This window comes from Chelmon rostratus, chromosome 2 (assembly GCF_017976325.1).
Source record: "Chelmon rostratus isolate fCheRos1 chromosome 2, fCheRos1.pri, whole genome shotgun sequence".
NCBI lineage: Eukaryota > Metazoa > Chordata > Actinopteri > Chaetodontiformes > Chaetodontidae > Chelmon > Chelmon rostratus.
Genome location: NC_055659.1, coordinates 30,945,881 through 30,960,154, shown reverse-complemented (window position 1 = coordinate 30,960,154; position 14,274 = coordinate 30,945,881). Strand labels below are relative to the sequence as shown.

The 14,274-nt window shown below is 38.3% G+C and overlaps 1 protein-coding gene across 1 annotated transcript in view; it reads right to left on the bottom strand.

Annotated features, from left to right (window-relative positions):
* Positions 1-14,274, bottom strand: part of fhit (fragile histidine triad diadenosine triphosphatase) — a 323,256-nt gene that overhangs the window by 62,512 nt on the left and 246,470 nt on the right. The window contains exons 4-5 of the mRNA XM_041952738.1: positions 10,767-10,912; positions 5,468-5,497 (exon numbers count right to left, since the gene is read on the bottom strand). Of these exons, the coding sequence (XP_041808672.1) occupies positions 5,468-5,497; positions 10,767-10,912 (176 nt within the window). The remainder of the gene's footprint in view (positions 1-5,467; positions 5,498-10,766; positions 10,913-14,274) is intronic.

The window sequence follows — 14,274 nt, the reverse complement described above, 5'->3', positions numbered from 1 at the left end:
TTTTTTTCCTGTGGGTTTATTCAATATTGTCTATTTTGTGAATATTACATCTAATCATCTTTATCTATAAAAACCCATATATAACAGCCAGGCTTGCCTAGTAAACAAGCAGGATCTATACATATCTCTCCACATGATAAATCACAATAATCGCCCCGCATTTTCCATAAAACAAAAAATAAAATCCAATTCCATCATTCAAAACACAGAGATTTGTCTTGTGTATGTGTGACTCCAGGCAGTGAGTTTATAAGAGTGCATTTGCTTGCTCTCTCTTATAGCCTGCCTCGCTCTTATTCAATCAAAGGACCATTTTTATTGCTGGCGTGCAGGCACCTGATCGCAATAACCCAGTTGATAGATGAAGGTACTGTAGCAGGTGTGCTACATTCACGAAGATAATCTGTTTTCATAAAAAAGGCTAGACAGGTCTCCACATCAAAAGTTGCTTTGTGTTAAAATTACTTGATAAAATATGTAGATTAGAGTTAAGGATCAGTGGGAAACAACAGCTATTCTATTATTGCCTTAATTCACTGCTCCCATGATGTGCTTTCTGGTAGTAAAACCCTCAACAAAGGAGTTTGCAAGAATGTTTCAGGGCTGCTGATATTCTAGTAATGCTAAAATAATACCTACCTGCTGGTGTGAATCTAACTTAACTAGATGAAAGCCATTTAATCTCAGAGGTTCTGTGGATGAAAATGGAGGCTGTTGTGGAAATGGAAAAATAAAGATCTTTAAACAGACATTGCTCTCTTAGGGCACACACTGAATATTGCTTGAGATATAAAACCTGCTGAAAAGTAGGATTTTTGTCTTTGGTACTAACTAAAGGATGAGTTAGTGCAATTTTGAACTCATTTAGTAAGCAGTTACATAGCAAAAGCAGTTTGGGCCAAATTCACAAACCCAGATTATCTGTCTGTAGAGAGGGATTTAAAGTGGTGTGGGTTTGGGTTTGGAACACAAGAGCCCATTATTCTTGAAACAAACTACAGAAGTATTTGGACAGTGACACAATCTTCATGAATTGGGCTCTGCATGTCACCACATTGGATTTGAAATGACACAACTACAACAGAATTTAAGTGCAGACTTTAAGGTTTAATTCAGGGGTTGAACAAAAATATATGATTAAGCATGCAGGAATTGTAGCAATTTTTATACAAATCCTCCTCATTTTAGGGGCTCAAAAGTAATTGGACAAATAAACATAACCCTACGTAAAATATTTTTTTTCAATATTTTGTTGGGAATCCTTTGCAGGCAATGACTGCCTGAAGTCTGGAACCCATGGACATCAGGAAACGCTGGGTTTCCTCCTTTGTGATGCTTTGCCAGGCCTTTATTGCAGCTGTCTTCAGTTTTTGCTTGTTTGTGGGTCTTTCTGCCTTAAGTTATGTCTTGAGCAAGAGAAATGCATGCTCGATCGGGTTGAGATCTGGTGATTGACTCGGCCATTGCAGAATCTTCCACTTCTTTGCTTTAAAAAACTCCTGGGTTGCTTTTGCAGTATGTTTTGGCTCATTGTTCATCTGTACTGTGTAGCAACATCCAATCAACTTTGCTGCATTTGGCTGAATCTGAGCAGAAAGTATATCCCTATACACTTCAGAATTCATCCATCTCCGTCTGTCTTTTGTCACATCATCAATAAACACAAGTGAGCCAGTGCCATTGGAAGCCATGCATGCCCATGCCATCACACAGCCTCCACCATGTTCTACAGAAGATGTGGTGTGATTTGGATCATGAGCTGTTCCAATTCTTCTCCAGACCTACTTCTTCCCACCATTCTGCCACAGGTTGATCTGTTTCAGAAGGTGTTTTTGACAAAGTCAGTCCTGGCCTTTCTATTGAGGCTGATTAATGGTTTGCACCTTGTGGTGAATCCTTTGTATTTACTCTCATGAAGTCGTCTCTTTATGGTAGACTTAAATACTGATGCACCTACTTCTTGGAGAGTGTTCTTCACTTGGGTGGATGTTGTGAAGGGGGTTTTCTTCACCATGGAAAGGATTCTGCGATCATCCACCACTGTTGTCTTCCATGGATGTCCAGGCCTTTTTGAGTTCCCAAGCTCACCGGTGCACTCTTTTTTTCTCAGAATGTACCAAACTGTTGATTTGGCCACTCAGAATAATGATGGATATTTGGGTCATGTTCCTATACTTTGATAAGTTTGATTACACACATATACTCTGCTAATAGTAAGATTACATGCATATGCTTACATTTATGACAGTTGGATCCTGATATGTTGATCTTATTCATATTTTCTGCTGATGGATTGTGTGACTGAATAATCAACAGAAATTCTACTTCTCCTGGTTAAGTTTTTCCTTTATTATTCATAGAAGTGATTTAGACGAGTAGTGATTCTTTGTGTGCAAAATATATCTAAGGCCAGTATGACCTAGAACAGGAGGTTTTGAGATAGAGACCTGGCATGGGAGACATCTTGGGGCCCGCAACTTAAGATAGAACAGGTTGGCGTCAGGGATAAGGGTGTCTCTCTAGATAAGTCCTTGCAAAAAGGTTGCTGCGGTGACGTTGGAATCTCGAAGATGACCAAGCAGAGGAGAGAGAGCGCCCGAAGGCAACAAGGAGGAGCCAACGTCTGTTTCAGCATTTCCTCATGTTCTGTCTATAAAATACTGGGTCAGGGAGAGGTAGTGTCTCAGACTTCGTGAACTGACCCAACTCTGTTGTGGATCAGGGAAAGGTTAAGACCCAGAGCTCTGTAACCTTGCACATTCTATTGATGTTAGAATAAAACTGTTTTTTTTTTTTTTTTTTGGACTCAACATCTTCTCCTATTGCTTCATTAAAAGAACCCACAGGACCAGAGAGATTTTTGAGACATGTCCTAGACAATATACTCTCAAATTACAGCTGCGAGTCTGCACTTTAAGCCCATATTGATTTTATAATTGTATCCTGAATATGTTTTCATAAACAGCTAGAATAACAAAGCTTGTGTCACTGTCCAAACATTTCTGGGCCTAACTGTAGTTTGTGTCTCATCTGACTACATCTAAAGGCAGATGTGTTTATTGGCCACGAATGAAAAGTTGTTTAAAAAATGAAAATAGAGCCTGATGAGAGAAGTTCAAACCCTTCTTACTTTCGCTTGTCTGCATCCCAATGGCTGCACAAAGTGGGCCTTGTTAGCTTGGTGAATAGGCGAATAAGTGAATTCCCCCAGTGCGGGATAAATAAAATCTGATTTTATTGTAAAATATAAACAGTGACAGCACAACTTTCCTGCAAAGTGAAAATATATTTTGTAATTAATAGAAAAACAATAATCATGCGAAATGAACTGAAGACTAAACTAAACTTCTACCAAAATATCATATCCATTATGAATATTCTTTTGACCTTTATCAGAATTTTACACACACAAAGATCTTTTCAAGATAATTTACTTATCAATTTCTGCAAAATTTTTCATGTGTCTGTTAGCTCCATCAAGACCTCCAATCAGCTCTTTTCACATTATCTAGAGAAACATCAGATGAGCACAGCTCAATGTCATTGGAATTATTAGACAAGACACATAATTTTCAACACTCAAGTCGTGCTGAAAATGTGTTCATAGGTCCATTAAAAAAAAAAAAAAACGAATTGAACATCATCAAACACAGAGTCAGTGTGATCTGTTAGATACCATTGTAACAATTTCCACAGGAATAACAGTTAGCAGATTAACTTGCTTACAGTCATATAGCCTAGTCTACTCTCATTGGTCACATGACCATCTAAACATGCAGTTCAGAGTATGAGACGTGAATGTGCGACTTCTAACCACACCATGAAAACAGTATGCTTTTATTGGTTTGCTTTTACTGGACCTAACATATACTAAGAGCTACAGAAAAAACTTATACAGGTACCCATTTAGCATCACCGTGAGATATTGAAGCATTTGTGGTTTTTAAATAGTTACAATCACTGACCATCATGACCATGGAGCTCCGGCCACAAACTCACCACATGCATGTGGGGACACATGCTGTGTGGAGAAGCCTGATTTAAGGAGTTTCCTGATGGCCAGATAGTTGCTTTATTTATTGCTAAAATAAGATATCCATTAACTACTGCTACCTGTACTGGGCTCAGCAGCTTTCCAGGCAACATGCCTGGCCCAGGACTGAACACAACCTAGACTGAGACGAATGGAGGCCAATTACGATACATAATAGATAATACAGTACAGACAGCTAACTGCGAAGTGCTGCTAACTGTGGCTGCCATTAGCTAGTTAGTTTGGTCGTGCAGATAATGCTGCTATTAATGTTAGCTGATTCATTTGCGGTGCCAGGAGCCAAACCTGGCAAGAAAACTACTGCAGTGTATTCCCTGACATCGAACTGTACAAATGATGGTGAATATAACAGTCATTCTCATGTTGGTCTGTTAGTTAAATGACTGCACAGAATATTTGTTAATAAACAGACATATACCACAGTTTCTTACTGATATGGGGTACTTCTTGTCTGCAGTGAAATGAAGAGGCCTCTAATGAGAATTGTCTTTATTCAGTCACTAGAGATATTTCCCCACTGCACGGGATCCCATACAGTCTCACACTAGGGGTAGTCATCTTCCTCGTCTCTTACTGATGCCAGGTACTTAGCTCGTCTGTTGTCAAATGAACAGGCTTCATCCTTCTTCTGATGCACTGTACTCTGAACAATGAGCATTGTGTCTTTTCCTGCCACAAGTAATGTGAAAAAGCTTAACCAACTTTTTTTCTGAGCCTGAGCTGGTTGTGCTAGCATTAGCAGCCACTCATGCTCTGTCTACTTTTCACAACATTGAAACAAGATTAAAATTACAGTATTTACTTTCATTTACTATATATTATATTGTGAAAACCAAATTCTTTTACAAATATAAAAGCACATCACCTTTTTTCCATCCAAGACCATTGTAAGAAGAGCACAAATGAAATAAGCACAGACTCAAATCTCTTGTGGAATATCCAAATCTATTGCTACTTTGGCAGAATAATTGGATGACAGACCCCTTTGTCAGTAGCAAGAAAACCTCAAGACTAAATGTGTTTTCAGGTATTTCAGACTATATGTACTAAAGGTCACTGAGCAAAACTATCTTAAAAATGAAAGCAATGTAATGGCATCAGTCTTGCACCAATAATAGCAGAGGTACAGTGTATGAAGAGTGGAGTAGAGCTTTGAGTTGCAGTTACTGGAAATTATTCTGCCCTCCTCACTTTAACCTATATGGACCTCAGTGAGTCCCAAGTCAGCCATTTGAATCATTCCATACAGCCTCCAACCAAACCAAAAATGATTTAAACATTTTAGAAAAGATCACTAAATTATTTAGCCATGCCAAGAGTTTAGCACCACAAATGGAATGATTATTTAATGGTGTGTAACTGTTGCAGAGGCCTCATGACATATTTAAAGGTGGTGAATTATTAAGTTCTCACCTTCACGGTTTGTCCGGCTTCAGGGCCATCCTGGAGGGAACAGAAAGAGATAATTAGAAAAGAGCTAGAAATTCAGAAATATTTACATTAATAATTCAGATAGAGATTTTAATTTCAGATGAGCTTCAGTACTATACTTCTTTCCTCCAATTATAAAAAACAAAGATTTTCCTCTGATTTGTTTCATTGTCTCCTTTGTCCTGACATTTATTTCTTTATGACCAATTTTAGTTTTAAAAATCTTCAAGTGGACTGACAAGATGAGAAGTTATATTTTATGCACTTAAACCATTCACCACCACCATCCATTTACTTTGCTTAGCAGGTAGCATGAATGAGCCTTATTCAAGTCACTTTTCAATGCTCTTTCATAAACATAATATTACAACTCATTTACATGCTTTGTATGTCAAACAAGCCACAGTCCTTTTAAAATGTATTTAGATTGTATTTGCCAACTGTATACTGACAGTGTATTTAATATCCTACAACATCTGCCCCTGGTAACTAATGAACATTTAACATTTGCCTGGTTTTGTGTGGGCAAAATAAACGCAGTGACTAACTGAAGGGTTATGGGTTATGACACCTGTCAGGAACATGAAGGAGTCTTTATGAATGTGTATGACTGTTGTCATCAGTCATTTATGTAATTTTTCATACAAAGTTGGCATTGATTGAGATGTCTTTGTGATGACAACTTGACATTAACCAAAGCAACATAATCTGTCATAACATAAGCGTATGTAGTGCTTGGCTTCACTGTGATGACGGTGAGAGACGAAGAAAGACCGCTGTGTCTGTTGTGTCTAAAAATGTTGGCAGCGGACAGCAGGAAGCCAATTAAGTTAAAGCTTCACTTAAAGACACTACACCGTAATCATGCTGATAAACCTGCTAAGTTTTTACAGCGAAAATGCACTGAATATTACCAGCAGTCATCCTGGTTTGTGAATGCTACTTCAGTAAACCAGCGAGCACTGTTAGCATCATATAAAGTGGCGTACCAAATTGCTCAGTGCAAGAAACCCCACACCATAGCAGAGGAGCTGATACTGTCATGACCCGTGCCATGCGAGCCTGGTTTTTTTTTTAAATCTCCCCTTGTGTGTTGTCTTTGACTGGTTTTTGTCACATCCTGTTTTATTTTGAAGGTTTAGGTTATGTGTCTTTGGGTTACTTTACTTCCTGTGTTTTCTGTCTTTGTTCTTGTCTGTGCCGTGTTTCATGTGAGTGTTCTTTGGTTTGTCTTTGTTCACGACTGCCTTCGTGCAAATGTTTGTCTTCGTCACCTTGCTGTCTGTGTTTCCCTTGCCATAGCCATAGTCCCTCAGTGAGTGTTATTTTGTTGTTTTATCTTTGTTCATGTTCGTGTCTCTGTTCATGTCTGTGTTACCCCTTGGTTTGTCTGTGTTCATGTCTGTGCCGTGTCCCTTGTGAGTTTTCCTTTTATTATAATTTGTACAGTCTAGCTTTGTTTTGTTTTTGCTAGTTATAGCTGAATTTCAGTTCTTTGTTAGATTGTTCTTTGGTTTTGTTTTATTTATTAGTAGTTATTTTCCTCCGAGTTTTCAGGAGTGATTTTTGTTTCTGTTGTTTGGTTAGTTAACTTCTTAAGGTCTTTCATAGCCGTTTGCTTCTTCCTCCTTCGGGAGCGTTTTCTGTTCTTAATTTTATACATTGATAGTTGTTCTTAGTCTTGTCTCTAGCTCCGTTGTGTTGCGTGATTGTGTTATTCTACGTTCCCCGGTGTTGTCTTCGCTCTCTGTGTGTGAACCCATTTACCCGAGTGTGTCTTTATTCATAGTTCCCTGAGTTTTGGTTTACCCTGGTTTTTCTTGTGTTAAATAAATTTGTTAATCTATATCTACACCCCTTGTGTCTGCGTTAGGGTCCCCACTTCCCTGACAGATACTGCCTGCAGCATTAGACATTGTCTCTGTTATGCTGGATGACGCAAGTGCTGCAAAAATAAAAACTATCCCTCTGTCCAATGGTACTGTCGCCAGATGTATAAATGACATTGCTAACAATCTTCAAAAACAGCTGGTAGATAAACTTAAAGACAAACGTTTTGCCTTACAATTCCATGAAGTAACTGACAGCAACAAAGACTGTTTGCTTATTGCTTATGTACGTTTTGACATGACAAACTCCCTGTGTGAGGATCTACTTTTTTTGTAAAAATGTCAGAGACAGAGCCACAGCTGAAGAGCTATTCAAAATGCTGGACTGCTTCCTGACTGAGAATGGGCTATAGTGGGAGAACTGCATTGGTGTTTGCAGTGATGGTGCACAGACCATGGCAGGGGCAAGAAAAGGACTTCAGGCACTCAGCAAAAAGGTCTCACCTAATGCTGAGTGGACACATTGCGATATACACAGAGAACCACTGGCCTCAAGGCACCATACCTCTGAATTAAGTGTTATGACTGACATTACAGGTGGAGTTAATTTTAAGAAGACCAGACCACTAAAAACAAAAGTCTTCTCTGCTATCTGTGGGGAGGTGGGAGCTGAACACCAAGCTGTGCTGTTTCACAGTGAAGCAAGGTGGCTGTCACGAGGAAAAGTCTTGTCCCGAGTTTTTGAGTTCAGAGAGCAGGTAAGAATGTTTATGGAGCATGAGCACAAGTATAAAGTCGCAGAAAAAATTAGTGATGAGAACTTCCTGGCGAAACTGGCCTACCTGAGTGACATATTTGCAAAGCTAAATGAACTAAATGCTTCCATACCTCCCTCATGTCACTGAGATGGAAAAAAATCAGACCAGTAAAGAGTAATCTTTACCTAGATATCATTTTCTTTGACTAGGGAGGTGATTTTATTTTTCACCTCCCTCATGTCACAGACAAGATCAGCTCTTTCACCTGAAAGCTTGCAATGTGGGGCAGGCAACTTGATGAAGGAGTACTGATTCATTCGAGAACCTGCATGAATTTGTTGACACTACTGACAATGATGCCACCTCAGTGATTCCATATATCAAGCAGCATATTTCATCATTGATGGGATTCTTTAAGAAGTACTTCCCTGAAAACAGTTTCCTGTATGACTGGGTGAGAGATCCTTTCAATGAACCAGCTCCAACTGGTTTCAGGACCGGTTCATTGACATGAAGTCTGACTCCACATCGGTTCACATCACAGACACCGAGTGAATTCTCGCTGAGTGTAGAGAGGCAGTATTCGCTCTTAGGTCAGAAGACTATGCACATTCTTCTTCCTTTTGCAACATCACATCTCTGTGAGACTGGCTCCTCTGCTGTTGCTGCACTGAAGACCAAGTACAGGTCCCAGCTAAACATTGAGCAGGAGCTGAGAGTTGCAGTATCATGCTTCAAACCCTGCTTCGAAAAGCTGTGCACTGCAAAATGTGCTAATTGTAGCCCTTAATCCTTCCTCATATTGATTGTTTTATGCATTATTTGTCATTTGTTTTGTAGGTTAAAGTATTTTAACCTCCTCCTGAGTGTATGTTGCTGATCAATTTGAATTTATTATTTATTGATTTTATTTAATTTTATTTTTCACTATCAAATGGCAGTCGGTCAAAAAATGTATAGTTTAAACAAGGATTCAGTTTTTTTTATTTCAAGCAAATTGATGCACTTTAAATCTTTTCTGTTATAGACTAAAAAAACTATGTTAATAAAGTTACTCTTTGTTATAAGTTGATCTATATTTTCTTTCTTTTTTGTTCTAAGGTTAATAAGGATACAATGTTGTGCAGAGGTGTACTTATAACAATTTTATAGACTATTTATAGTCGCATCAGAGAGTGGGGGGGCGCGAAATGTTTTCGGGCGTAACAGAAAATTAAGAAGCACTGCTTTAGGTGGACCAGACCCTTCAACCCACCCGTTTTTCTGAGGATTCTTCCATATTTTTACCCGTCTCTTCCACTGTCCTCCCACTGGAATATTTTCAGATCAATCTCCAGTATTTTTAACCTTTCTTAAAAAAAGCTGTAAAGTCGATTCTTCTCTGGTACAGCAGGTGGCAGTATGTAAAACATTAACATGTCGTGATGAGAGGAAGAAAATTATATTTAACTGTAATTAACTGTTTTTGGATGTCTCCACTGTTTTGGAAGTGGAGACAGAGGAGCTTTGATTAAATTATCTGAAACAAAGATTGTGGATGAGAGTCAGGCATGTAAATACTGCTTTTTAGATTTATTTGCATTGCTATGAACATGAGGAGGGTTCCATCTGAAAGCCTGCATGCAGTTTTACAGTTTTTGGCCAAATGTAGCATCAAGAAAGTTGAGAATTATCTCTAAAAAAGACACTGGAAACTGTATATACTCAGACACTTCGTTCAAGTTAGTTTTTTCTCTCTCTATCTTTGAGACTGGCCTGCTCCAAAGCACAGCTACTTCTCCATCTGCTGAGAGTGAACTGTTTTAACACTTCTTCTCAGTTGAAATAGGTGTGTTTATATAAAATCTGGTGATCTCCACTGTAATTTCTAAATGCTGATGGAAAAAACATGCAGCATTTGTATCACCATTCAATTTTTTTTTCACCATCAACCCTTCAGTGAAGTTGATTTGTGTGATATTATTATTTGTCACAGGAGTGGCAGTTGCTCCCTCCTGCAAAGAGTTCTCCTTTAATACATTGGCTGTAGCCCAGGAGCTGTCACAACTAATCTCCCATCATCGCTTCTCATCACCTCCCTAGTCAAAGAAAATGATATCCAGGTAAAGATTACTCTTTACTGGTCTGATTTTTTCCATCTCTCTCCTTGCTTGTGAAACAATTTTCCCTGACAGGGCTGCAGAGTGAGATTGGTGCTTTTTTGATATTAGCATATATATCACCAGTTATGCAGAACAGACCACTCAGTCAGAGACGAGAGCCTGTCTGGGTGTCAGAGTCAGCTCTGTATTTAGCTTCCATCATATGACAGCAGAGCTGATCCATACTGAAAAGAACAACAGGCCTCATTTTGCTCTGCTGCTGAGCCAAGAGTTTCTGTGTTTTTAAATCATTTGTTTTATTGAGTTAAAAAATATATTTTCTTCAAACATGAGAAAAAAAACAGCCAATACAATGTTTCAAATTTAATAACTTATTTTCTTGACTTGAGTACACTGATCTGCTACACTGTGTTTTGAGTTTGAACTGATGTTTTCTATGTATGTTAATTAGGTCTGAACTACAATTAACAGCACATTAAGAGTTTGTAATGTAACACCATTTCAGAGACGAGGGCCCCCCTTGGATTGTGTAGTCAACTCCCCACTGCAAACTAAAGTTTATATATGAAGTGTTCCTAAGTCTGTGTTTTACCTGGATAGCGATGGTGAGCGAGGTGGCATTGAAGTGCTTCTCCACCAGGTTGGCGACCCTCTGAGTGGTGCTGAATAAATCTGCCACCTCGTCTGGCTGAAGATCCCGAAAACGCTCCACTGCCCTCAGAGGGCACACCAACACATCTGAACAATTTCTGTTAAGGAATTCTGTGCTGAAGATACATTCAAACATTTATAACCTTGAAACAGACAAGTCAGAGTTTAAATGATCTAAAACTTCTTATACAACCCTGATTCCAAAAATAAATAGATGAGCTGCTCATCCTTTTTGATATGATGTTATTATTATTGCTATAGTTGTTATTATTATTGTTGTTGTTATATAATATATTTTATGTTTTACCTCATCAACTTCATTGGTTTTTGTAAATATATGCTTATTCAGATTTTTTTTTTTTTCTTTTTTTGCCAGTAACAGATTTCAAACACGCTGGGACAGAAGCAAGAAACCTGCTAAAGTTACGGAAAGCTAAAAAAAACACCTGTTTGGAACGACCCAATCATTCACAAGTCAGGATGGGGCAAGGTTTGCCACTTTGTATAATACACAACTCCATAAAGGATGTTACAACATGGGCTTGGGAACACTTTGTAAAACCATTGTCGGTAAACACAATTTGTTTGTAGATGATTGAATTCTGTTTTTTTTTTTTTTTTTTTTTTTTTTACGCAACGTCCCAACTTTTTTTGGGAATCACAGTTGTGTACTATATTGCTACTTTCAACAATACTATTTCTGCTTCACCATGCACAAACTAGGTGCACCTCTGCAGCTTTGATAGGTGGCTGTGATATAAGTGTAATAATCCACTCTTGGCTGTGCAGTTACTGAAGGATAATGCAGCATGAAATGGAAATCTAATTCCATGTTTTTCATGTTAGCAGTCAACTGTAAAATAAGCTTGCTATTTATGTGGTTTAATATATCGAAAGCTGTTGCAAGGCAAAAAACAAATGTGGACACTGTCTTCATTCCCAAAAAACATGAATGATTTGAATTCATTTAATGAAGCTGAGGAACAAGAAAGAATCGACGACAGACCAGACCAGCATCAGAGGATTCCATCATTAATGACACTGGTGAACTTCACAACTCGCAAGCACAAATCTATCACTACATTTTAGCTCATGCTGTGGTGAACACCACAACGCTGCCTCTCCTGAGGACACCATAATGAACAACATGGGGAATTGTCTCTTTCTTACATTTGGAGTCTTTGATTTTGTCTCATCATGAAAGGTCATGATGCATTTTCATGATCTTTTCTCTTTCAAAATATTCTTTCTTTTTACCTAGCGACTGCAGTTGAAAGAGCTAATGTGCGGCTCAAACATAAAGGTGTGTTTTCCTGCATGGAACATTTTGAGAAACAGCAATCAACATAACAAGGACACCAACTTGAATAGAATATATGAGCACATGTGTTTTGCTTTCTCTTCCATCATTGACATTCTTTTGTCTTGGAATGTTTCTGTCATTCATGTCAAATGGATTACACAGGAGAGTGTATTCTGAAAGTGAAAGAGTCTAGTACTATCTAGTTTAGGTGTGAAATCAATTGTACACATGATGATTCCTATGGTAACTGTGCAATTATATGGATGGAGGATGGGGGATATAGATACGGGATCAAATCAGGTGGTTTTGCTGGAAGCACAAAAGACTAGAATGGCTAGATATTTATCATTAATCACTGCTCATTATATCCCTCTATCGGGTGCTTTTTATGAGATAACAAGCAGCTCACTGAACTAACTTTGAACTCACTATCAAACTCACTCATTCAAGTTTAGCAGACCTATATGTTCAAACTTCATCAGACCAGTTGTACACTGCCAATCTATGCAATGGGATATAAAACAACAGTAGCAGTTTAGAACTACATTTGTAGACATGATAATATTGTCACTGAAAGGCAAAGAAAGTAACAGCTGCTGCAATTTTAGCATTTACGCCTCTTTCAGGGAATGAGTGTTACAGCTGCCATTCTTTTTTTAATGAATTATTTTTTTCATGGGGTTGTGTGTATGTGCTTGCGTGTTGGAGGCTTTACATGTACTTTCACCCTTCCACCACCTCTTCACATAAATGATATAATTGATAGAAAATGGAAACAATGGGGCATCCCTGAATCAACAATAAAATTAAAATACTATGATTCATAAAGGAAGTAATACAAAAAAAAGAGAAAGAGACATTGGAGTTCATTCCCCTCTCATGAAACAGCATCCTGTTGCGAGAAGATGATTACATCTTAGCATTTCATGCCACAGTGGCCTCATCTGGGAGCCATTCATCTCAAGAGCCACAAACAGAGGAACAAATGATCAGTTTGCTCCTTTTTCTCTTTGTGTGTGCGTGCACGGGCATATGTGCATGAAACTGGAGTGAAATCAGATGTGATGATGAGCTGATATCTTTCTTTCCTCTGTGCTACGGTGGTGATGTATCTTGCCCACGTGAAAAATGAGGCAGGCCAGGACTGAACAGCGCAGAGACAGAGCTTGTTTACTTTGTGCTGGATGAATAATGTTTCTCTACAAACACATTAACCTGAACAAGTTCTCCCCTACTGTATGGCCTCTGTGATCTGTGTGGGGAGAGCATAGGCCTAAACTCTCCACTGTCACACATATTAATAAATAAGGGCATATAGATTGATACAATATGGATTAAACCATTCAAGGTTAATCAGAATCAAAATCAGCTTTATTGGACAAGTAAGTTAGCACATACAAGCAGTTTGACTCCAGTCAGGACATACATCTCAACGACAACAAAATACAAAAAAAAAAAAAAGACTGAACAATATGTCAAGTAGAAGACTAACCAGTAAAAGCTACTGTAAAATATTTCATTTATGATTTCTTTTTTCATAATGTCAATGAAATTCATCACTTCCGGCACAGATGTTTCAGATTAAAAGCTATTCAGTGGCTTAAAGGCAATTAATCCCTCCCTTTTCTGGTTGGCTTTTACTTTAAAATATCTGCAGGAATTGTTAAGTTTCAATGAAAGTTGATAAGCAGCAGTTAAGAAGGACATGGGAATGCATGGAAATAATTAGTGAAAGAAACAGGCTGGTGGGCATGATATTGTTGCATTGATAAAATTGGTGATGTGAGAAGTAATAGGTGGAGTTCTGTTTCAAGGATTAGTTTCTGTTCAGTTTTGTTTTTATGCCCACCCACTCTCTTGTAACCTTTCTTTTGTTTCTGTCTTGCTTATTTACATGGGAAGGCTATTTGTATGTTGGTGGAATAGAGAGTAGAGGGGCCACCCATGAGTCGAGACATAAATTACTCAGTATTATGCCATTGTACATGTCTAATGCCTATGCCTAAACTTAACCAAACCTTAACCACAGATGTGACAGATCAGTGAATGCTCATATGAATCATTTTTAAAACAGACTGACATATGTGCTATTTTATTGTTCAGGTAAGATGTTGCCCATACAGCACTCTGAACTCAAAACTATTCC